Source organism: Acartia tonsa, chromosome 6 (genome assembly GCF_053477335.1).
Source record: "Acartia tonsa isolate MP-2025a chromosome 6, ASM5347733v1, whole genome shotgun sequence".
Lineage (NCBI taxonomy): Eukaryota > Metazoa > Arthropoda > Copepoda > Calanoida > Acartiidae > Acartia > Acartia tonsa.
Window position 1 is genome coordinate 14,502,759 of NC_137265.1, and position 21,488 is coordinate 14,524,246.

Genomic DNA, 21,488 nt, shown 5'->3' on the forward strand with positions numbered 1-21,488 from the left:
TATAATAACCTTTCCTTATCCACTAACTGATCAACTTTGGGGACTTTTATTGAATTTTGATTAGTTGTTTCACTAATTTGAGTGTCCAAACATTTAAACCACTAATTGTAACCTACAGAGAGGGTAATGTTACATCCAGGGAGTAAGGGAGGGGACAATGGGCAATTAATTCAATATAAGAGTTATCAAAGAAAGGGCATGAAATCCAGTTTAATCCAACAAATTTGTAGGAAATTATAAAGGGATTGTTAATTGAATAATAGATTTCTATAGCGTCATGTAAAGTGAAATCACAACTTGTTTTTGATGAAATATACTGAGGTTTTTTGGTGTGATTTTTATATTAAAAGATTATTGGACCCGGCCAGCTGCTAGCAAGAATATGACTGCCCCTTTTTATTCTGTTTATTTCCCTTGCCCCTTGTCCCCACCTCCCTTCTCCCCGTCTGCTACATTCCAAACTAACACAACGAGTGTTTATTTCCCTTCCCCCCACTTTCCTTATCCCTTCTCCCCGTCTGCAATATTCAAAACATACATAACGAGTAGCGGCATTCTATGCGCAAGTCCCCAAACTCAGTCAGAAACTGCTAAATTCTTGCACATTCCCTTTAAGCCAGTCCCTAAAGTCTGAGACTCCTAAAAATTGAATATTCGATCCATTGTCCCCTCCCTTACTCCCTGTGTATCATCATTGGGGATGTAAACCAAATTATCGGCCATTGTCTTACTCTTATCCCTTTAGATCCCTGATATAAAACAGTGTTTTGTATACTAGAAAGAAACACACTGGGTATATGTTGCTCTTGGCCTTATACAATACAGTTTTATCCCTTTGTCAACAAATCCACAAAGAACAGTCAAAGAACAGTTTTTCCAGTATGCTTTCAAAACCGATAAATATCCAAAGGATTAATACCAGTTATCAGTCTTACTGAAAATCATGTGTAGCATCGTATTGGAGACAATTTTACACGATCATTATAATAAAAAAAAATAAAATTCATATCTATTTTAATCTTATAAGGGAGGAGTAGGTTGCGCTAAAAATCCGAAAGGTTGTGAGTTTTAAGTTAAAAACAGTAGTAGAACAATACAAATTCAAGTTAGCTTTTAAAAGAAAATATTTGTCTATTGTTCTTTTCAAAAAGAAATACACATATTTAGTGAATATTACCATTCTACTATTTGTAAGCATTAAAACTCACACCATTACGGATTTTTAGCGCAACCTACTTTTCACCTTTTCATTCTAATAGCAGCGGGAAATAGTCTACTATGCGATGAATTACTAAGTATTAACGTTTCTTTAAACTTGAATTAACATACCTTGGTCGCTTTCATTTTTGGCTGTTCGATGGAAGCCGCCAGCTGCCTTTCCTTCTCCTCAGCCGCTTCAATTTTGGACCTCCACATGTTCTCCAGCTGAGGTAACAGCTAAAAAAATGGATTTATTATCATGTACTCATAATAAAGTAAAACTTGTAGCGGCCAAAATTAACCATCACGCCTTCTTATCCACCCCCTTTCCTCCAAAACAAAAAATCAACATTAAATATCTAACTATAGCATTTAAAATAGACTTTTGTATTTAATATTTACTGAATAGTGATATTTCCTTTACAGAACGATTGAGAATGAAAACCTTAATATTTGAAATATTAATTTGGCCTGTACAAAGATTTTGATAAAGAAGCCTTGGGTTGAGATAGCTTACTAAACTTTTAAATATGAACGTATTTTTTAAAGGAACCAACCCAGGTACACTGCACAGTGCACAGGTTCCAAAATTATTACCTGTAAATCAGCTCCTTCCTCTAGGAAGACCGACTGCAGACTGGCCATTATTTCTTTTACAATGTCAACCTCTTTCATCTCTCTGCCAGTTTCTAAAGAAAGAGATAAAAACGTTTGAAACAAGATAAGTTTGAGCCTTTAAGAAAAGAAAACTGTCCTCTCGTGTACGTACAGACATACAATCCCCATATATTGACATCCAACTACTGCATAGATCGACGGGAATTTATTTTAAAATTGTCTATGATTTTTAAAAATCAAATCATGAAAACCGGCGGCGAAGATGAAATGGGTTACAAAAACCAACTTGTAAGGTAGAGAAGTATGAGCAAGATCACTTTTTAGATAAAGGGGTAGCTATTGTAACAATCAATTCTACAAAAAATCACGAATCCTATTAAAGTATGTGGAAGTTATTTTGTTTTCTCATGTAAGTGAAGTGGGGTGGGTAAGAAGGGGGGCAGGAAAGGGGGAAGGGGGTTTGGGGAAATTTTCATTTAGAATTGTTTGTCATAATATCATTCCTTTGTCCCTGGGACTGTGTACAAACGAAAGTAAAGTTAAACACCTCCCAGCAGTGATGTCAAACATTTTATGGTTAGTCAACTAGATTACCGTTGACAAGTTATTATTAAATGAACCAAAAAATTCCGTTTGACCAAAGTTTTCTGAGGTAAAAAAAATTTAATATGTAAAACATGATGCAGCTATGATGCTTAACATCACTTTCTCTCTAATACGGATTCCGGATTAGGATTCCAAACTTGGCCAAAAATTGGGCGGATTCCGGATTCGGATTACCAACCCTAATTATAGTACTTGAAAATCTAATGCAACTGATAATATATTCATTTTCTAGACTTACCATCGCCCAAGTCTGGATCATTATTATTGATCTGTTTAGGACGAGCACCATAACATCCCTCACTATCAACAGACGGATATTCAATATTTTCATTAACCTCAGCGTGGCTCGACATTTTTGTATTACCTACACTTCTACCAAACTATCTGAAAATTATTACCAAAAATTTTAATTTTAATCATTTTTTAGGTTCTTTCAAACATTTTAATTTCAAATTATCATTAATACCATTTATTTAAAATATTATCACAATAATACACAGGACACAACCAGGGTTTAGTATAAACATTAAAAATGATTATTTTTAACCCTGAAAATAAATAGAAAATGGGCAATGGTAAATAGTTATCAACAATTGAATGCTATTATTGGGAAATGATTTCTTTTTTAATTTAAACGCTAAATAAATAAGGAATTAAACCTTTAAAAGATGTTTCTAAAGATATATTTTAGTTTTGGAACAACCTTTAAAAGTTAATATTAATTACATAAGTCAGTAAAAACATTGTTTTAACGTCATTTCATAAATGACAATTCCATGGATATTGAACTTAAGAAGTCTCCATAACCTCCACAGGCCTAACATCCTCTGAGACGACGGTGAAACCAGATCTTTCTGACAGGGTGATGTTTCTAACCTTCTCTGTCAAAATAGCAGTTGTGCCCTGAAAAATATAAAAATGTAGTTATCAAACTTCAATACAAGTCTTTCAATATAGGTCTTATTTCTCTTTTTTACTTTCACTTTACGGGTTTAGGAAATTTCTATGAAGTAGTCTTAAAGTTTTAGTGTTATCCTGTCCATAAAGATATTTTAGTTCTCAATTTCAGGGAAGCTTCACGTAGATCCCAGGATGGTTTTATACTATTTTATCTTTAAATTTCAAGTCTTGTGATGGTGTTTATGGTATATTTCTTTAAAATAATATATCCTTTGTTCTGAGGGCGTATCCACTTGTGGTATACTAATTTTTTTTTAAATATGAGAGAAACAATAGGTAGATACATAAAGTTTACAAGTAGACACCCCCCCCCCCCCCCTCGAACCACTGTAATATTCTGATTACCTTAGCATAAGTGTACTTCTGTCTTCTGACTCCCTTCTCGTTGGCCTTGTCATATCCACGAAGGTATTGTACGTTGTCATTAGCCTAGAACAATCAAGTATATTTATGAGAAAGCTAGTGACAGTCAAAAGCCTATGTGTTAAAAATGGCTAAAGATTTTAAAAATTATTCCCATTTAAACCTAGCTTAACACTGCTATCCTATTATATAGAGTAGTAAGGTTTTTATTGTCTATAGCTTAAGATTTCTATAACTACCGAACCAATTAAGTTCCACTTTTAGGACTCTTTACATAGGTCCCGGGATGGTCTTAGACTATTTCATTTTTAGATTTATGTATAAAGATTACTATGGGCTTTTTGTCGGTCCTTTTCTACCCCTTCAAATCTAGAGCCCTAGATGATAGGGGCACAGCCGCTAGTAATAACTTTATCAAATGAAGTAGTTAAATCCTACCTTAATGACAACAAGATCGACATTGCTACCAGAGCCCATGTCATTGAAGATACCAGCAGCAATTGCGTCCCTGACGAGTTGCTTGGCGTCAGCCTCTTCAAGGTCCTTCTTCCATCCACCCTGTATAAGAATGGCCAATTTTAGGTTTAAATATTTAACCAATATTTTTTCACATATAGTTTAAACATAGTACAGAGTACAGACACTTGCACTCAGGATTATAAAACATTTTAATTGGCAAAAATAAAAAGGCAGATAAAATTTTGTTTAGTAGGTGCACTCCAAAAAATAAAACTCTGATCTACTTGCCTCAAGGACAGACATAGCTGGCAGGGTACCAGAACCCATGGCGCAAAAGGGCAGTTTTGATGTGGAACCATGGGCAGCAACCTCGTACAGGTGAGGTCCATACTTGTCCACTCCGCCAATAATCAGATAGGTTCCAATATATCCTGAATAGTTTATGGACAATGATCAAAAATAATTCAATTCTAGATTACTAATAGGTAGATAAAAGAAAGATATCTGAAATTTTCTTATGAAGATTCTCATTTATGTAAGCTTTAAAATTATAATTCATTTTGTACGTTTTTCTGTAGGTACTTAACTTAAAAGAGAAAATCGGATTTCTAAAGAAAAAATATATTCACTCGGCTGTAAAAAGAAAGGAGTATAAGATTTTCTTAGACATATATCCATTTTTATAACTCAAGTTAACTGTTATCTTTCCAGTTGTAACATAATTCTAAAATCTATTTATGTCCTTATCCTAGGCTATACCTTGGTATCTGAAGAGCATTTGCTTGACAATTCTGTTGGCGGCACAAACAGGAACCTGGCGACCAGTGTTCAGTCTGTGCAACTCCAACTTAACAAAAATGTTTGGATTATTCAATTCAGATAAAATGAAGATTTCCTACTAATTAAAGATTAAAGAGATGTGAAAAAGCACCATTTATAAAAAAAAATATTTAATTTCCTCAAACTTTTCAACCAGTCAAATCAAGCCGTTAATGAGAAAATTGTACAGTTTTTATTGCTGAAGTACTTTAATCAACACTACACAAGTTATAGACTTTTATGGTAATTTTAACGAAATTACAGTTATCTACAGAGAAACTATTAAACGCCATTTAATCACCTGTGAAGAAATATTCTTTGTTGTCTTATCACAATCAGCGGCGGTACCGGCACCAGCACAATACATATTCGGCGCCACATAGTGAAGCTTCTCACAGTTCTTATCCGCCACCATATCGCCGCCAGTGGAACGAGTATCGGCGCCCAACACCACGCCGTCCTTGAACACAACGGCACAAATTGTTGTACCGGTTTTGGTCATTTTTGGGGCCTTGAAACCATTGCCGGCCAGGAAGGCGTTTCTCTTGCAGTTCTCGAAAGAGAAACCGTTGACGGGCATTTCAAGGGGAGCAGCGATAGCAGCCATTGTTTTATTTCTAAAATGAAAAATTTAATATACAACCCTCTCAGAATTAAAGAAAACATGTTTATAATAGTTCAAATTTAGAAGTTTTTCTTTGGTAGCGATTTAAGTTAAAATCCTCACCAAAACACCAAACGGTATTCTTATCAAAAAATTAATATCTGGAGAATAGCCTGAAAATAAATGAAGAACTTAATCAGTTTAGTAGGTTAGCGAGATCTTGACAGACATACAAACAAAAACTTAAAGAGTAGAATATATAATAGTTTTTTGGCTTAACAATAACCAGCTTATGCAGTAATAATATAAAAACTGGGATTTCATTGCATTATAATGCATTTTCATTAATAGATTACCATTTTTAACTTAATTACAGAACTTAATCATATACAATTTAAACTAAATATATAATGAATCGGCCGATTTTTCATTTATTTTGAAGATGACATGCTTCTTATTATTGTAGGAAAACGACAATGTTGCCATACTATCGTCCAAAAGCGGGCTTTAGGTTCTGAAAACACACTCAAATCATTCACAAAACAATTGCTTGTGTCAAATTTAAAAAATTCAACATGTTTTTAATGAAAATATGTTTTATTTTAATATTGATTTGGAAAAATATTATAAAAAATTAAGTTTGGCCCCCTAGAAATATTCTGGCAACTTGTATTGCGCAATTTGCCGCAATACAAGTATTTTTTATAATTGTCCAATTTTCTCTTCATTTTTTCCCTTGCTAGATACCTAGCTTTTTTAAAAAGTACTTTTATCAGGGAGAGTTAGGGGGCCTTGGAAATTTTACTGGTACCCAAAGTTTTGTAAACTTAATACCTGTTAATTGGCCAAAAAATTTGGATATTCTTTTGATTTTTGACTGGTAATTTGTTACTTAACTATAAGTTGCCAAAACTTTTAGTCTATACAAGGATTTATTTTGTATATCATCATTGGGGATGTCAATTAATCGTGCACTTTTTTTTATCTTCTATGGTCCCTGCTTTTTTATTAGAGTGGAAAAATAACCTAAAATGTCTTGTTAAATTTGGGAACTTTTGTTAAATAAGTTTTTGTCGTTATTTTCCCAAGGTTTTGTGTAGACGAATCAAAATTGGTTTTTAATTTGAATTTTTGACTCTTATAAAAACTGTTTATGAAACAATTTTTGCCTATTTTAGCATTTTTGTAATGAGAATTGAGATTTTTGTGTTACTCTTAAAATAATTTTGTGATATTTTTGAGTTTTATTGATAAATGTATCTTTTCTTTATAATAGGAAAGCAAAATCTGTTCCTTTCTGCCCGCTTATTATTTCACAATTCAAATCAAAACAAGTAAATTTATTATGTATTTGAATTTCCACCTTGCCAAGTTGTCTGTGATAAAACGAACGAATTTTGGTCTAGAAAATTTTATCATAGTTGTTCAATGAAGTGCTGGAAATTTTCTCACCTCTATTTATGAAGTTTTTAAAATAACTTATTTCATAAACAGTTAAGTATTTAGCTAAGAGAAAATTTCAATTCTGTTTCATTAGTTCTTGAAACGGCCAAGGATTTTTCCCCATCTTTAAAATCGTTTTTATAATATTCTGAAATATTGCTATTAGGATATAACTTACAGTTTGATTAATATAGGTATAATTGCTATTTTTAAAAGCGAAGCTTTTCTATAATTAGAATCGGTCCGTACGTCCGTAACGGATAGATTTTTTTTGTCAATTTAGGCATGTTAGAATTGTCCTATCGATTTCAAATTTTGCATGGTGATTCCTTTAATAGTTAGGTACGATTTAGAAAGCGTAGCAACTCTATAATCATCACCAAAATGTCCGTACGTCCATTTTAAACATGTTGTTTTTTTTTACTTTTTTAACAACAAATTTTTATGTGATCTAATCATCCGATTGATCTGATTTTTGGTATATTGATTCCTGGGACAACAAAGTATAATGTAATAAGCGAAGCAACTCTTTAATCAAGTCCTAAAAATGTAAGTATGTCCATAAACATTATCCTGAATCAAGCAGTTTTTCAACAAATTTACTTACAATTTTGCTTTGACTCTTATACATTTATATTATGATTATTTAGTTCTGACACTATACAAGTGTTAATGTCCGTTTGTCCTACCGTTTCAGTGTTCGCTTTTATGGATGTTGTCATCCTTGTTGTATCACAAATATTTTAAACAGTACGTTTTTTTTGTCTGAACCTTAAGAGATTCCAATTAAAACTGAACAGAATGAGTACTCAAACATACGTAGGATCTTTTTATCGCTTTATATTTTATATAAGTCGAAAAACCCTATGTAGACTTTCATAAAAAGTTTTATAAGCTATGGATCTTTGCACAGGCCATATATAATATATATGTATATATTTTAAAAACAAAAGTTCATGTTCATTCTCAATCGTCCTGTACAGGAAAAAACTCAAATCAGTAAATAATACATACACGAAAGTCTATTTTTGAAAAATCGAAATACAATATTTAATGTTTCTTTTGATTTAATGAATTATAGAGATGCATCGCTTCATTATGAAAGTTTATCATTGAAAAAAAAAACATTATAAACAAAGGATGAGGTCTTTAAAAAACATATTAGCATTAAACCTTGTTTCATGTCCAGTTGAAACTAAAATTTCGTTTTCAATTATTCTTCAACTAGCGGCTACGCCCCTAGAGGCCTTTAGTGGCACTTTGAATGTTTTTTTTTTTAATTTAAAATATCTAATTACAGAAATAATTGGTTTATGTTTCGTTCAAGTCTCTTTTTTGGGAGGGGTAATTTTTTTCTAGGGGCGATTTCTCATGAGAGGGTGGTGGTACCCTCCCCCAAAATAGTTATAAACCTTCCCGGGACTTATGAGAAGCTACCCTGTTAAGGAGAACCCGATCGGTTCAGCGGTAAGCGAGATCCTTCGGTACAAACACACAGACATCCTGTTACTTTAGTATAAGGATTCAACGACCAAGCTAATATTGCTTAATTTACTTTTCAAGAGAATATGTAACTGTAAGGTTGTAAAATGGAAGATTTTCGCAGTTCGACACCAGTGAGTGCGTCGGGTTCCGCGAACGCACAAATGCCAACGGTCCCGAAGTTGCCGTTCGGCCACTGTCTAGTCAACCCCCGCTGGCGGAAAGATGCTGCCGTGATGATGTCAGAAATACAGAAATATTTTACAGTAATGTATTCGGATGAATTTGATTATGTTGATTTCATACCTTCCTCCTCGCATCTCGTTTCAGTCCTCACTGAGGAAGAAATAAAAGAAAATAGCGAACAGAATCAGAATGTTCGAAGAAAGTTAGCGAGGCTTTACAAGCTCAGAGAAAAGAACAATAACAGCACTCCCCTAGTTGTTTATCAATTGTCTGAACTTACCCAACCATCATTCTTTAAAATTCAAACTTTATGTGTATTGGACTTTCACATGGCAGTGTATCCTGTATCAAATCTTGGTCAGACAATTCCTGGCCTGCTGGATAGAATAAAAGTTGCCGCCAAAGTACCCAATCCCTTCAAAGCTGACAGGACGGCAGGTGGTGCCCAAAGTTCATGGACTGGTAAGGACCAGCTGTTAGTTCTCATGGGAGTGCCAGGGATCAAAGAGATTCATGCGAGAAAGCTGCTGGGAAAATTTGGAAGCCTACGTGGTGTAATGATGGCGAAACCAACGGATATTTCATCAGTTGTTGGTGACCGGTTGTCTCGCGCTTTAGAGTCATTTCTTGATAGGAATAATTCTTTATAGATTATTATATATTGGTTACCTCGTATTACCTCTTTCAAGCGAGCTAGCCTTGCGTCTTCTCAGACCTCAGGGCTGCCAAGAATTAGTCCACATTGTTATATTATAAATTGGCTAAGCCCTTAGCTTCAGATGCGGTGCATTTTAGGAGTTTGTAAATTAGGATAATAGCCTAAAACCGTTTAAAAATCTTAAAATTATTGTTTGATACCTACCTATAAATTTATTTTAGAGATTTGAATATATTTTAAAAATGAGTCGAGAACCATTGAAAGCTTGTGAGAATTTGGTACAAGATTCTGCTTCTGCTGATAATAAGGAGAATAAACCCAATCCTTATGGAGCTAGCTATCCAAAAGGTATTGTATTAAAATAGTTCCTGTTTAATTAATTTTGTCTAAGTGATATTTACCGTATAAATAGAATTATGAAGGAGGTGAGGAAATTGTATTTGTATTAGAATAGAAGGCTTTCTTTCGCTGGCTAAAAAAAAATTAGGTACTATTTATAAAAACTAGCGGCTTCGCCCCTAGCCTCTAGGGGCTTTGCCCCAAGAGGTGATAAAAAAAAATTAAGGCAAAAATCGTAAAGGACCATGGAAATCTCCTTCAAAAAAAAAGGACCCAGGAAATCTTCTACAAAAAAAAATAACGAACAAAGGAAATCTTCAGCAAAAAAAAAAAAATGGGGGGGATTTTTTGGTTTTTGGGGGGGTTGGGGGTGTCCCACCCTCCAAGAAAATAGCTTAAAACCACCACAGGACCAATAGGTAGATACCCTGAAGAGTAGAATCTGATCGGTTCTGTGGTTACCGAGATCTTAAGGGACAGACAGACGGACAGACAGACATCATTCTACTTTGTATTTTACTAGCGGCTTCGCCCCTAGCCTCTAGGGGCTTCGCCCTATATAGTTTTGGGAAGTCAACCCTCCTTAATAGAAATATTCAAAAAATTATTCTTTGTTTAATTACTCTGTGGTAAAATTAAACCCAGGTTGTGCGCTTTATGCACAAAAATTTTAATTTGTACAAATTAAACCCAGGTTGTTTGCCGTATACACAAAAATTTCAATTCGTAAAAATTAGACCTAGGTTGTTCGCATACACAAAAATTAAAATTAAAAAAAAATATTTTAATTTTTTTTTCGGGGGGGGGGGGGTATTCATGGGGGCTTCGCCCCATGTTGCAGTGGGGTTCCCCCACCCCAATTACTGGTTTTTGTTTTAAAAAAATTAAAAAAAAAAATTTTGGAAGTGGGGATTTTTTTTTTGGGGGGGGGGGTTGGGGTGTCCCACCCACCAAGAAAATAGCTTAAAACCACCAGAGGACCAGTAGGTATATTCCTAGAAGGGTAGAGCCCAATTTGATCAGCAGTTACTGAGATTTTACCAAAAATGTAAAAAAAAAATTTTTGGGGTTGGATTTTTTTTATTTTTGGGGGGGTTGGGGGTGTCCCACCCCCCAAGAAAATAGCCTAATACCACCACAGGACCAGTAGGTATATTCCCTGAAGAGTAGAATCCTATCGATTCAGTGGTTACCGAGATCTTAAGGGACAGACAGACAGACAGACGGTCAGACGGACAGACGGACAGACATCAAGCTACTTTGTATTATAGATAAATATTAGTAGTGTTGTACAAACTAGCAGTATCAAATCTTTACAGAAAATAAGTTTCATCAACAGAATGGTAATTTTGTTTTATGTGTTTGTTTATACATGTTTATTAATATTTCGTCTAATGTCTTATCCCCTAAGATCCATGAATGTCTAAAAAACTAATTTGTTTGTTTAGGTGGAAAAAACAATCCTTGGACATTGGCAGATTTTGAAATTGGACGCCCCCTAGGCAAGGGAAAGTTTGGCAACGTGTATCTGGCCAGAGAAAAGGAAAATAATCTTGTTTCAGTATTATTAGTAGCGTATCCTTTCTATAATCAGGGCAGATCCGTACGTCCGTCCGTTATCTTTGATTTAAGCATGTTAGAATTGTCCTATCGATTTTAAAATTTTGAGTAGGATCATAATTAGATCTTGAATGATTGTTTCAAACTAGCAGTGTTCAAACTTTTCAACCATTAGTTTTAATCTAAAGAAAGGGTAGGTAAGTATTTTTAGTTTGTTTAAAAAATTCAAACTGGCAGATTTCAAACCTAATCAACTAATAAGTTTAATCTAATGAAAGGATAATTTTGTTTATCATCACTGGGGAAGGGATGAACATAAATTATTTTGACATTGTCTTATACTTTTCCATTGAGATCCTTGTATATATCTGAAACTATATTAATAAACAGAAGAGCAAATACATTGTGGCACTGAAAGTTTTGTTTAAGAGTCAGCTCCAGAAAGCTAATGTGGAACATCAGCTTAGGTAAGTAAAGATTAATATCTTAAGAAATACCATACAATGTGGACTAGTTTTTTTCAGATCTGGTATTACAGATTTGTTTTACATATGAGAAGAGAGGGGCATTATAGCAACTGCCATGCCAAATTTAGCGTTTTACTCTTTGATGTAGTCTTAGGACCCATAACTTTATGACAAAAAGCATAAGTGCGTCCACACCACGATTCCCTTTTTATAATAATGTAGGGCTGTTAGAAATCAGAAAACATATACGTTTCTTTTAAAATTAACTTTTTTCCAAATATGATAAAGGTACTTATGTATTTTTTTCTAGGAGAGAGATTGAAATTCAGTCACATTTGAGGCATCACCATGTTCTTAGGTACACTTTCTTTCTTATTTCATATGATATTTTATCACAATCAAAAAATGACAACATCCATAAGTTGCGAAGCTCTTTAATGTAGAAGTATGTAATTATATATTTTAGAGCAGTACTGACAGACTTACGGACAAAGTGATTTGTACAGCGCTTTTGTCAAAATTTATAAACAAAAATATCAACATTCTATCCTATTTGATGACTTCTAGAGCACATTACAGACAGATTAACGGACAAAGTAAGATAAAGATGTGTATTGCACAGGAAAAGCTTCACAAAAAATCAGCCGCCTATTTTTAATATCAGCTGAATGAATCAAATTTTTTCATCACAAATCCATCGACCGTCAACTCATTACTGATAGACTGACGAACCAAGTAAATTATATACTGGATGCTCATTGCTTTAGGTAATTTTATGATTATTGATTCCAAACTTCTAATGGTTTCTTTATTAAATTGTTTAGGTTTTTCGGATACTTTTATGACGAAACAAGGATCTATCTTATTCTTGAGTATGCAGCTAAAGGCGAGATGTATAAATTTTTGCAGGTATTCAGCTATTATTTTGTTGTAAAAAATATTTTAAAGTTTCACTTACAATGCTATTCGTACTTACTTATTTTTAATGGCTAAAGGGGTAAATGCATTAACTCGACTCACCTGCAATTTTCATTGATATTTGTTCGTCTGAAACACAAAAGGGGGGAAAAACATTCTCGACTGTATTGGTGGTTTCCCCTCAGGCCTCAAAGTGCCTAGTCGAGCACAGAAAACACACTCATCATTTTTATATATATCATAACATATGTGGAAGGGTAGTTTTTCGTGTGTTGGTGTTTTACAATTACATTTTGTTAGGTTATATCGGAATTGGGTAAAGCCGTATGGTTATATTTGTTCTTTAATAAAAAAAATTTAGAGTTTTTTTAAAAAATTGATATGTTTTAGAAATCCAAGAATGGAAGATTTGACGAAGCTATGAGTTCCAAGTATATTAGACAGCTCACAGAAGCCCTTATCTACTGCCATTCAAAAAGTGTAAGTAAGGGGGGGGGGAAGTTTGTACAGTTATAGGAAATGAAAATTCAGTATCAAATTTTGGCCTGGCCGTTTGGGCTTGTTTTTATAGTTATCAACCTAATTCTTTTTGTAAACTCTCTTATATGATTGGATCTACCTGTAAAACTTTGAAAATTGAATTTTGGGACTTTCCCTCTAGTAGGGGCTAGTGGTGCAAAAGAGCCCCCCAAACACTAAAATTTTAAGTTATGAGCTTATTTTTAAAGATATCGAGCAGATTTTTTAAATGGAAGCTTTTATTGCATAAATGAGTTGATTAGCCATCCCATATTTCATTTTTGCCCCTTACCTCTAGGGGCATGTAAGCTCAAAACTTATAAATTTTGTATTTGGGGGGGTTGTTTTACTCCAAAAGCCCCTAGAAGTAAAGTGCAAAAATGAAATATGAGGTGGCTAATCAACTCATCTATGTAATAAAAGGTTCCATTTAAAAAATCTGCTCGATATCTTTAAAAATAAGCTCATAACTTAAAATTTTAGTGTTTGGGGGGGTCTTTTGCCCCACTAGCCCCTAGAGGGAAAGTCCCAAAATTCAATTTTCAAAGTTTTACAGGTAGATCCAATCATATAAGAGAGCTTACAAAAAGAATTAGGTTGATAACTATAAAAACAAGCCCAAACGGCCAGGGCAAAATTTGGTACTGAATTTTCATTTCCTATAACTGTACAAACTTCCCCCCCCCTTAATCATCAATAATAGCCAGGGATCTTAGGGGATAAGACCATTGACAGTTTACAAATGTACTTCTTTTGTAGATTTAAATTATTGGTTGTAAGGTTTGGACAATGCTAGCTGATAAATCTCCAATGTTTTTGGCAAACGAATAAGAGAACTTGTTTCAAAATAATTTTAGTACCAATATAGAAGTTTAAAAATAGACTTTCATGTTAAAAACAGATTTTAAAATTAATCACAATTAAAAAGCTACCCAGTGAGAATGTTTTCAGTTTTTTTTATGGCAATTACTACCAAAAATGGAATATTTCATTTTGCTTACATTTAAGATTATATACCTATTGATTTAAAATCGTGTAACACAAATAAGCAACTTTATTCATTGTTTTTTTTGGTATTTAAAATGATCATATAGAAATAAATGTTATGGATTATTCAACTTAAAATCTGTATTGTTTAGGTAATTCACAGAGATATCAAACCAGAAAATCTTCTGTTGGATTTGCAAGGTAGGTTATTTATTTCCATTAAAATCTCGCTAACCCATTAACCAATTTAGGTCCATATTGCAGGGATGTGTTTTATAGGTTCTGGGACAGTTTTATACTCTTTTATTGCACTATAATCCTCTAGATGCTAGGAGCACAGCCCCTTATAAATGAAAGGGAAAGTATAACAATCTAGAAGTGAGCAGATAAAAAGTTGCAGATCCCCTTCACCTCAAATATCTTAGAGCTACCAAAGGCAAAATTTTATTTAGGAATAATACCTAACGTGTTTTTTTCTTTCGTTATTTTCACTTAAAAATACGGCTTTTGGAGTTATAAAATTTAATAGATTTTATTATTTTAGCACAGGTAAGGTTGTATTGGTTACTTGGTAGCCCCGCAGGGTAAGCATAGGAAAAAACTATCCTCATTTTCAATTAAAAAAATATGTGTGGGGATTTCAGTGCTTAACAGGCAACTTGTGTGAAATCACCTAAAAAAAAATGTTTATCTTATATTTTTTTCTAGGAGATTTGAAGATTGCTGATTTTGGTTGGTCCGTGCACGCCCCCTCCTCCAGGCGTGGTACCATGTGTGGTACTCTGGACTATCTACCTCCAGGTAAGCCTCCAGGAATGGCACCATGTGCGGTACTCTGGACTACAAGCCCCCAGGTAAGCCTCCAGGCGTGGCAAAATGTGCGGTACTCTGGACTACCTTACTCCAGGTAAGCATCCAGGCGTGGTACTCTAAACTATCTACCTCCAGGAGTGGCACCATGTTCGGTATTCAGGACTATCAGCCTCCAGGAGAGGGAAAATGTGCGGTACTCTGTACTATCTGCTTCCAGGTAAGCCTCCAGGCGTGGTACCATGTGCGTTATTCTGAGCTACCTGCCTCCAGGTACCTTTCCTCATTGAGGCGGCATTCTCCCTGACTTTGTCTTTCAGTGATTATCTAGAGAAATCAGAACATTGACCTCATAACTTTGGGTACTTAAATCTTGATTGGTGGGTTCAAACTGACAGTCACCAAATTTTTTCAACCAGCAACTTTATTCCAAAGAAGTAGTGTGATTTGTTTGGATGTACATCTATTATCTTATCCCTTAAAATCCATTGAAAATAGAGCCGAGCTTCGAACCGTATATCTCCCTAGGTGCAATCATCCCTGAATTACCTAGGTATAATTTTTTGGGAACATAATATTTACGTTTAGCAATTTTGTTGCTTACAGCCTTTGAAATTCATAGATTTTTGACGATAAGCGAACCCAGGAACATTTTGCCGTCAAATGCACTTGATCCACTTTTCTATGTTTATAGAAATGATCCACGGAGAGTTCCACGACAAGAATGTTGATCTGTGGTCCCTCGGAATCCTTTGCTACGAGTTTCTTGTGGGCAGCCCACCCTTTGAGGTAATACCAGGGATGGGGAAATGGAAGATGAAATAACCTACAGCAACCTCCCATTATTTTCTCTCTAATATTAGAATGAAATTTCCAGTATCGCTTCGAAACCGATTAACATCATCCGGTGGATTAGAACCAGTTCTCAGCTATACTGAAAATATAGCATCGTATTACAGACGAATATTGAAATTAAATTCATTAGATTGATACTATGTTTGTTAGCCCGGGCCTTCGGGTCTAACAAAACTGAAATTAATCTTTTAATTTTTACTTTTATCATCCGCGGAAAGCTGTCAATGATACAATGAGATAAATAACTAATCTTCAAGAATTGTTAATTTTGTAGTCACCCGATCAGAATACAACGTACAAGAGAATTGTGAAGGCTGATTACCAATTTCCCCCATATGTTAGCCCAGGTAATCAATTTAACACAAGATTATCATGTACTGTAATAAAGTAAAACTTGTAACTGGCTAAATATCTTTACCCAATCACCTCCCCTCTTTGGTTGAACGAACTGAACAATAAATGATGTCCACGTGAGCAACCTAAATTGGCGACAATTTTTCTTCTGTCACATCATCTACATATATATATATTCTTTATACAATACATAGCCCAGGCACACTTTTTGGAGGTGGGCCTTCAATTCCGCATTTTATAAAAAAAATAGCCGGGTTTTTTTCTATTGTGATAAAGGAGAGGGTGGAAGTAAAGTTGCGATTCCCTTTTTTAATGCGTATTTTAGGTTAGTTAAGGTCAAGTTAAATAAAGGTTAGTGGTCCCCACAAGGATATAAGTCCCCCCGCAGGTGCTGGAAATATTTTTTTTTTAATTAAAATAAGAAGAGGAGGGTTTTGTTAGTAAAGAAATGGATTTGTTAATTTTCTTTTCTGGTGATTAAAATTTTGGTACTTTTGTGGAATTGAAGACACCCCATTTCTTCTTTTTATGTATTAGCAGAAGGAATGTTTTATTACTTATATGTCACACCAGATTTTTATGTTCTAGCGGGCTTAAATAACGCTGATTTTCATGTTCTCTAGTTAAGTTAGATTTCTAGCGGGCTATAATAAAGCTGATTTTTATGTTCTCTAGTGAAGTTAAGTTTCTAGCGAGCTAAAATAACGCTGTATTATGAAGGAACTGAACAATAAATGAGGTTCATATTAGCAAGGCCAGGACAATTTTCTTTTGTCATTATATCCACGTATACCTACTATATCCATTTTTTTTTATCTAAGGTGCTCGTGATTTGATAAAGAAGCTGCTAGTTAGAAACCCAGAGGACAGAATTTCATTGGAAAAGGTAATTGAATTAGGGATGTAAAGGATAAGACAATGGCCGAATTGATGTACATCCCTATTATTGACACACAAAAGTACCCTATCTGTAGATTAAAAAGATTAGTGGTTAAAACGTTTGAACGATCAACCTAATGAATCAACAAATAAAAATTCACTAAAGTCCCCAAAGTTGTTAAGCCAACGAATAAGAAAACTTTGGGGACTAGTGCAAAAAACAGCCCATTGTCCCCTCTCTCTCTCTGCATAAATTGTACAATGTAAATATATGAATAAAAATAACATAAGGATTTGTCTTCTTGGATTACATTTTTGATTTGGATGAATTATTGAGCCATTTTGACCATCTAGCTTTACAATATCTCTTTGTTGTACTGACATTAGAGTAAAACACTAGAGGGGGAAGCGGTTAAATAACTGTATGTCCCAATCCCAAGGACCTAGTGCCTAGTCTCAATTGGATCTTTGAAAATCAACTAATAGTGTCTGGAATATTAACATAAGTAAGTAGCAGAAACAATTTGCTAGCAGACAAGAAGGGCCATGGAAAAGAGAGGACAGGTAGTTATCTGTATATACATCTTATAATTGGTATAGATTTGTTGTACTGACACTAATATGAAGTATTTTTTAGATTTTGGAACACCCCTGGATTGTGCAGTATAAGAAGGAAACCGATGCTAAAAAATAAACCCTCCAAATGATAGAAAAAAAAAGAAAATAACAGAAAAGAAAAAATATTTGTACCTGTTTGTTTATATATTATATCCAAAGGGGACTATGCATAAACGTGATCCTGAGTACCTTCCAGCAGTGATGTAAAGCATATTTTAGTGAATATACTACATTGCTATTCGATCAAGTTTTAAAAGTGAAGAATAATAAAAATATATTTAGGCATTTTTTGCCGATACGACATGTTTTCTACAGCCTAAAAAGGTTGGTATAACCTGATCTCCTTAGTGCATAGTCCCCTTTTATACTTAGCGAAATTCATCACATTTTGTAATTAAATTTGATTTCATTGAAGTAATTTTTATCCAAGGCTTGGCAGCCGAGCGTCAGCTGTGACTAATACTCAAATTAAAACCCGTTTGGATGCTTTGAAAATCTTTTTTTAAAGAGAATTGTCAGACATAGACTTTCATCTGATTTTTAAAATTATAAAAAGTTAGTTTCCCTGAGGCATACAGTTTGCTGACGCGCGGCTGCCGAGCCCTGAACTTAACAAACATATTGCACCAATTCTTTATCCATTCGGGGGAAGAAACCTTCTTGAAATATAAACCGATGTATGTAGTACAGTCGGGGTAAATACAGAGGTGGATTCTTAAAAAAAAATTGGATTGGCAAGGGTCGCCAGATCACAAAAAAAAAGAATTTAAAAGTGAAGCTTTTCTATAATTAGGGTCGGTACGTCTGAGACGGATTGCTTTTTTCGTTAATTTAGGCATGTTAGAATTGTCTTATCGATCGATTTCAAACTTTGCATGGTGATCCTTTAGTAGTTTGTACATAAAGAGCCTTATCTATTAAAAAATAACATCAAATTACCCTTTAGAAGAGTAGAAAACAAAAGTTAAAATTCATAAAATAAGAAATGAACTCGCGTAGAGTTGCTTCGCATCCATTAAACGTGTGGAATGTAATTAAATTTCAGGGAGGAAGAGGACCCGCAACCTACTTTTCCCTTTATACGAAATAAAATTTTGTGGTTTGGCGACCATCGCCGATTTAGCAATCCAAATTTTTTTTTTAATGCACTTCAGGATTTAAGTATAATTTGGCGGGTCGCCCGTGGCTAGAATGTTCATAGACAAGACATCATTCAATTGTCAGTTCTTTTTTTTCCAATGTACAGGAAATTTCTTGAAATCTTTTTGGTTACTTAAAAGTATAGAAATGAGTTCTTTAATCAAAACTCCAAAGTTTTCTTTATAGAACCCTAAAATAGACCTGTAAATAATTTAATTCTTTGTATTTGCCCCGCAGTGTAGTGCAAGAGCAACCTAACCCAACTCTTAATTATTGATTAACACAACTTAACCTAACCTAATGTATTTAGTATGTATTAGGTTGGGTTGGTGAAATTATTTGTTCATAATTTAATATGTATTTATGAGGATCTAGTGCAGTTCATTATTTTAAAATGTTCCTGGTAACGATTATAAGATCCAATGATGCAGAGAGTAAATTTGACATAAGAAAGTCTTTTTTCGCGCATTTATGTGCACTTTGAGATAATGTCATTATTGAGTAAGGAATATTCCAGATTATTAATTGGCCTTCTTATGCCGATTAACATGTTGTGCGGGCATGACATTTAAATTCAGCCGTTTGGCAGCTAGCAGCTTTTTATAGTCGAAGATTTTTTTTGGAGATAATCGTTACTTGGAACATTGTACCTTAAACTGAACCAGATCCATTTATGAAAGCCTATTATAAAAATTATTTAGTGAAATTAAAGATGTGTTTTCTTGTGAATTTTTCCTTCTGTATTTTGATATTTTGACATCTTATTTATTTATTAATCTTTCCTGCTTATCTAACTAACGTTATTGATATTAGTATTGCAGCTGTAATCAATATCACTCTTCTTTTGGGGCTTTCCTTCAACGTACCTAGCGAGCACAGAAAACCCCTTAATTATATTATTTTTTAATATAAAATAAATGACGGGGGTGGGTCTTAAAATGCCTAACCATGCGGGGCTACACTTCCCAATATAACATTTTCTGAGATAAAGTAAATAACAAATAAGAAAAATACCACCTCCCTTATTGTTAAAAGTTTTTTTTGTGAAGGGGGGTTCTGTGCACGACTAGGCAATTGAAGGAAACTGCGCTTCCATTTATTTCTATAGAATAACATCACAATAATAAATATATTTAAGAGAATTCATAAAATTTGTATATTGACTTTAATTTACTAATTTCTGTTGCATTATAATTGACAAAATAAGATTTTACTTCTATTTTTTGACGTTTTTATGAGCATGAAATGTAATTTTTAAATACTTTCAAAAAAATCAATTTTATTAATAAATTAGATCATTATCAGTTATTATTTAATTTACAAGCGAAGCTGCTCTATAAATCTGTCGGTTCGGTACTACTCATCTAAAATACAAAGTATCTTGATGTCTGTCTGTCATTTAAGATATTGGTAACCACTGAACCGATCGGATTCTACTCTACAGAGTATATACCTATTGGTCCTGTGGTGGTTAAAAGCTATTTTGTTGGGGGGGTGGGACACCCCAAACCCCCCCCCCCCCAAAAAAAAAAAAAAAAAAATTCTTGGGAACACATTAGACTATGAGCAGCACCAGTAGTACTTTATTTTTTTTTATTATCTCTTGGGGCAAAGCCGCTAGGGGCGATATATATTATTACTTGGATGTTGCGCCAAATTTCGTGTACCCTAATAAAGTGTTTCACGCAGCAAGGTATTATAACCCCATCCCTTCCCCTCCTACTGAACAAACGAACTGACCAATAAATGAGTCCATATTAGCAACTTAAATTCCGTACGTCCATTTTAATAACATACATTTTACAGGTAAAGTAGTTATACAGTTAATGACCTCTAGATAGACGGCTTGTTGTCGATTCAGGTTCAAGACCTCTCCACGCACCTTGAAACATGCTCTGCGCCTTGTAATTACGTTTTAAAGCGTCTATTCACCTTTGATTGCTTAATTGCACGACCTTTGTAAGGAAGTCCCAACTGTGCATGTTATAAAGTTGCGCCTGTTTATGGGTCAATGCATTACCCTACTATTTTAACTATTGATGTCACGCTCCTGACATAGCAGCAGTAAGTAAAATTTTTAAAGTCTTTAGTATGACTTCAATGTATGTATGTGGTACAGACTCGTCATTTTTAAGTAAGATCTCAGATTTAAAAGCAATAAGTATCTTCATTTTAAAAAGACAAATCGGAAAATTACTTTTTATGTCAAAAAAACAATTATAATTATTTGGGGGGAGGGGGCAATAGGTGCAGATAGGACATTTCCAACATGCCTAGTTCTACCGACTCCCCCCCCCCCCCCAAACAAACAAAAATAATTTTTCTTATAATTAATCTTTCCTGGATTAAAGAAGCTTCATTGCTAATTTAAGGAGAACTTTATCGGTCCAGTGCAGTGGTGGGTGTGTCGAGATCTTAAGCTACACTCATAAGACATACTGTTGATTTATCTACAGATTTAAATTTTCAAATATGTAAAATTCTTAACAGCTCGCCCTTTTATTTTAATGTTCATTTCCACTTTAAAGTCGAGATAATAATACATCATTATGTACGGGAATAATGGATGTAGTATATACGTGGATATATTGACAGGGAAAAAGACAGATTACTAATATTGACTTCATTTATTGGTCAGTTTGGT

At 34.1% G+C, this 21,488-nt stretch overlaps 4 protein-coding genes across 7 annotated transcripts; 2 read left to right on the forward strand and 2 right to left on the reverse strand.

Annotated features, from left to right (window-relative positions):
* Window positions 1-1,305: 1,305 nt before the first annotated feature.
* Window positions 1,306-2,808, reverse strand: LOC145321936 (uncharacterized). The gene is made up of 3 exons (XM_080163599.1): window positions 2,663-2,808; window positions 1,798-1,889; window positions 1,306-1,437 (listed from the first exon to the last, which is right to left on the reverse strand). The coding sequence occupies exons 1-3, from the start codon at window positions 2,775-2,777 to the stop codon at window positions 1,321-1,323; spliced, it is 324 nt and encodes a 107-aa protein (XP_080019725.1). The 5' UTR covers window positions 2,778-2,808; the 3' UTR covers window positions 1,306-1,320.
* On the reverse strand, window positions 2,808-6,083 carry LOC145321935 (proteasome subunit beta type-7-like). Its single transcript, XM_080163598.1, has 6 exons — window positions 5,327-6,083; window positions 4,966-5,053; window positions 4,495-4,637; window positions 4,186-4,305; window positions 3,730-3,813; window positions 2,808-3,327 (listed from the first exon to the last, which is right to left on the reverse strand). The coding sequence occupies exons 1-6, from the start codon at window positions 5,630-5,632 to the stop codon at window positions 3,214-3,216; spliced, it is 855 nt and encodes a 284-aa protein (XP_080019724.1). The 5' UTR covers window positions 5,633-6,083; the 3' UTR covers window positions 2,808-3,213.
* Window positions 6,084-8,597: 2,514 nt separating this feature from the next.
* Window positions 8,598-9,620, forward strand: LOC145321942 (uncharacterized). Its single transcript, XM_080163620.1, has one exon. The coding sequence runs from the start codon at window positions 8,662-8,664 to the stop codon at window positions 9,388-9,390; it is 729 nt and encodes a 242-aa protein (XP_080019746.1). The 5' UTR covers window positions 8,598-8,661; the 3' UTR covers window positions 9,391-9,620.
* On the forward strand, window positions 9,613-20,148 carry LOC145321941 (aurora kinase-like). Of its 4 annotated transcripts, none has more exons than XM_080163619.1 (14): window positions 9,613-9,746; window positions 11,186-11,278; window positions 11,686-11,764; window positions 12,075-12,122; window positions 12,589-12,673; window positions 13,073-13,162; window positions 14,341-14,389; window positions 14,897-14,989; window positions 15,693-15,787; window positions 16,128-16,200; window positions 17,029-17,093; window positions 17,724-19,247; window positions 19,510-19,706; window positions 19,894-20,148. In XM_080163619.1, exons 1-12 carry the CDS (start codon window positions 9,641-9,643, stop codon window positions 17,778-17,780), a joined length of 933 nt encoding a protein of 310 aa, XP_080019745.1. In that variant the 5' UTR covers window positions 9,613-9,640; the 3' UTR covers window positions 17,781-19,247; window positions 19,510-19,706; window positions 19,894-20,148. The 4 variants fall into 4 exon arrangements, with proteins under 4 accessions (XP_080019745.1, XP_080019744.1, XP_080019743.1 ...); XM_080163618.1 differs by having other exon boundaries at window positions 19,925-20,148; XM_080163617.1 differs by having other exon boundaries at window positions 17,724-18,399; window positions 19,082-19,247; window positions 19,510-20,148.
* The last annotated feature ends 1,340 nt before the right edge of the window (window positions 20,149-21,488 follow it).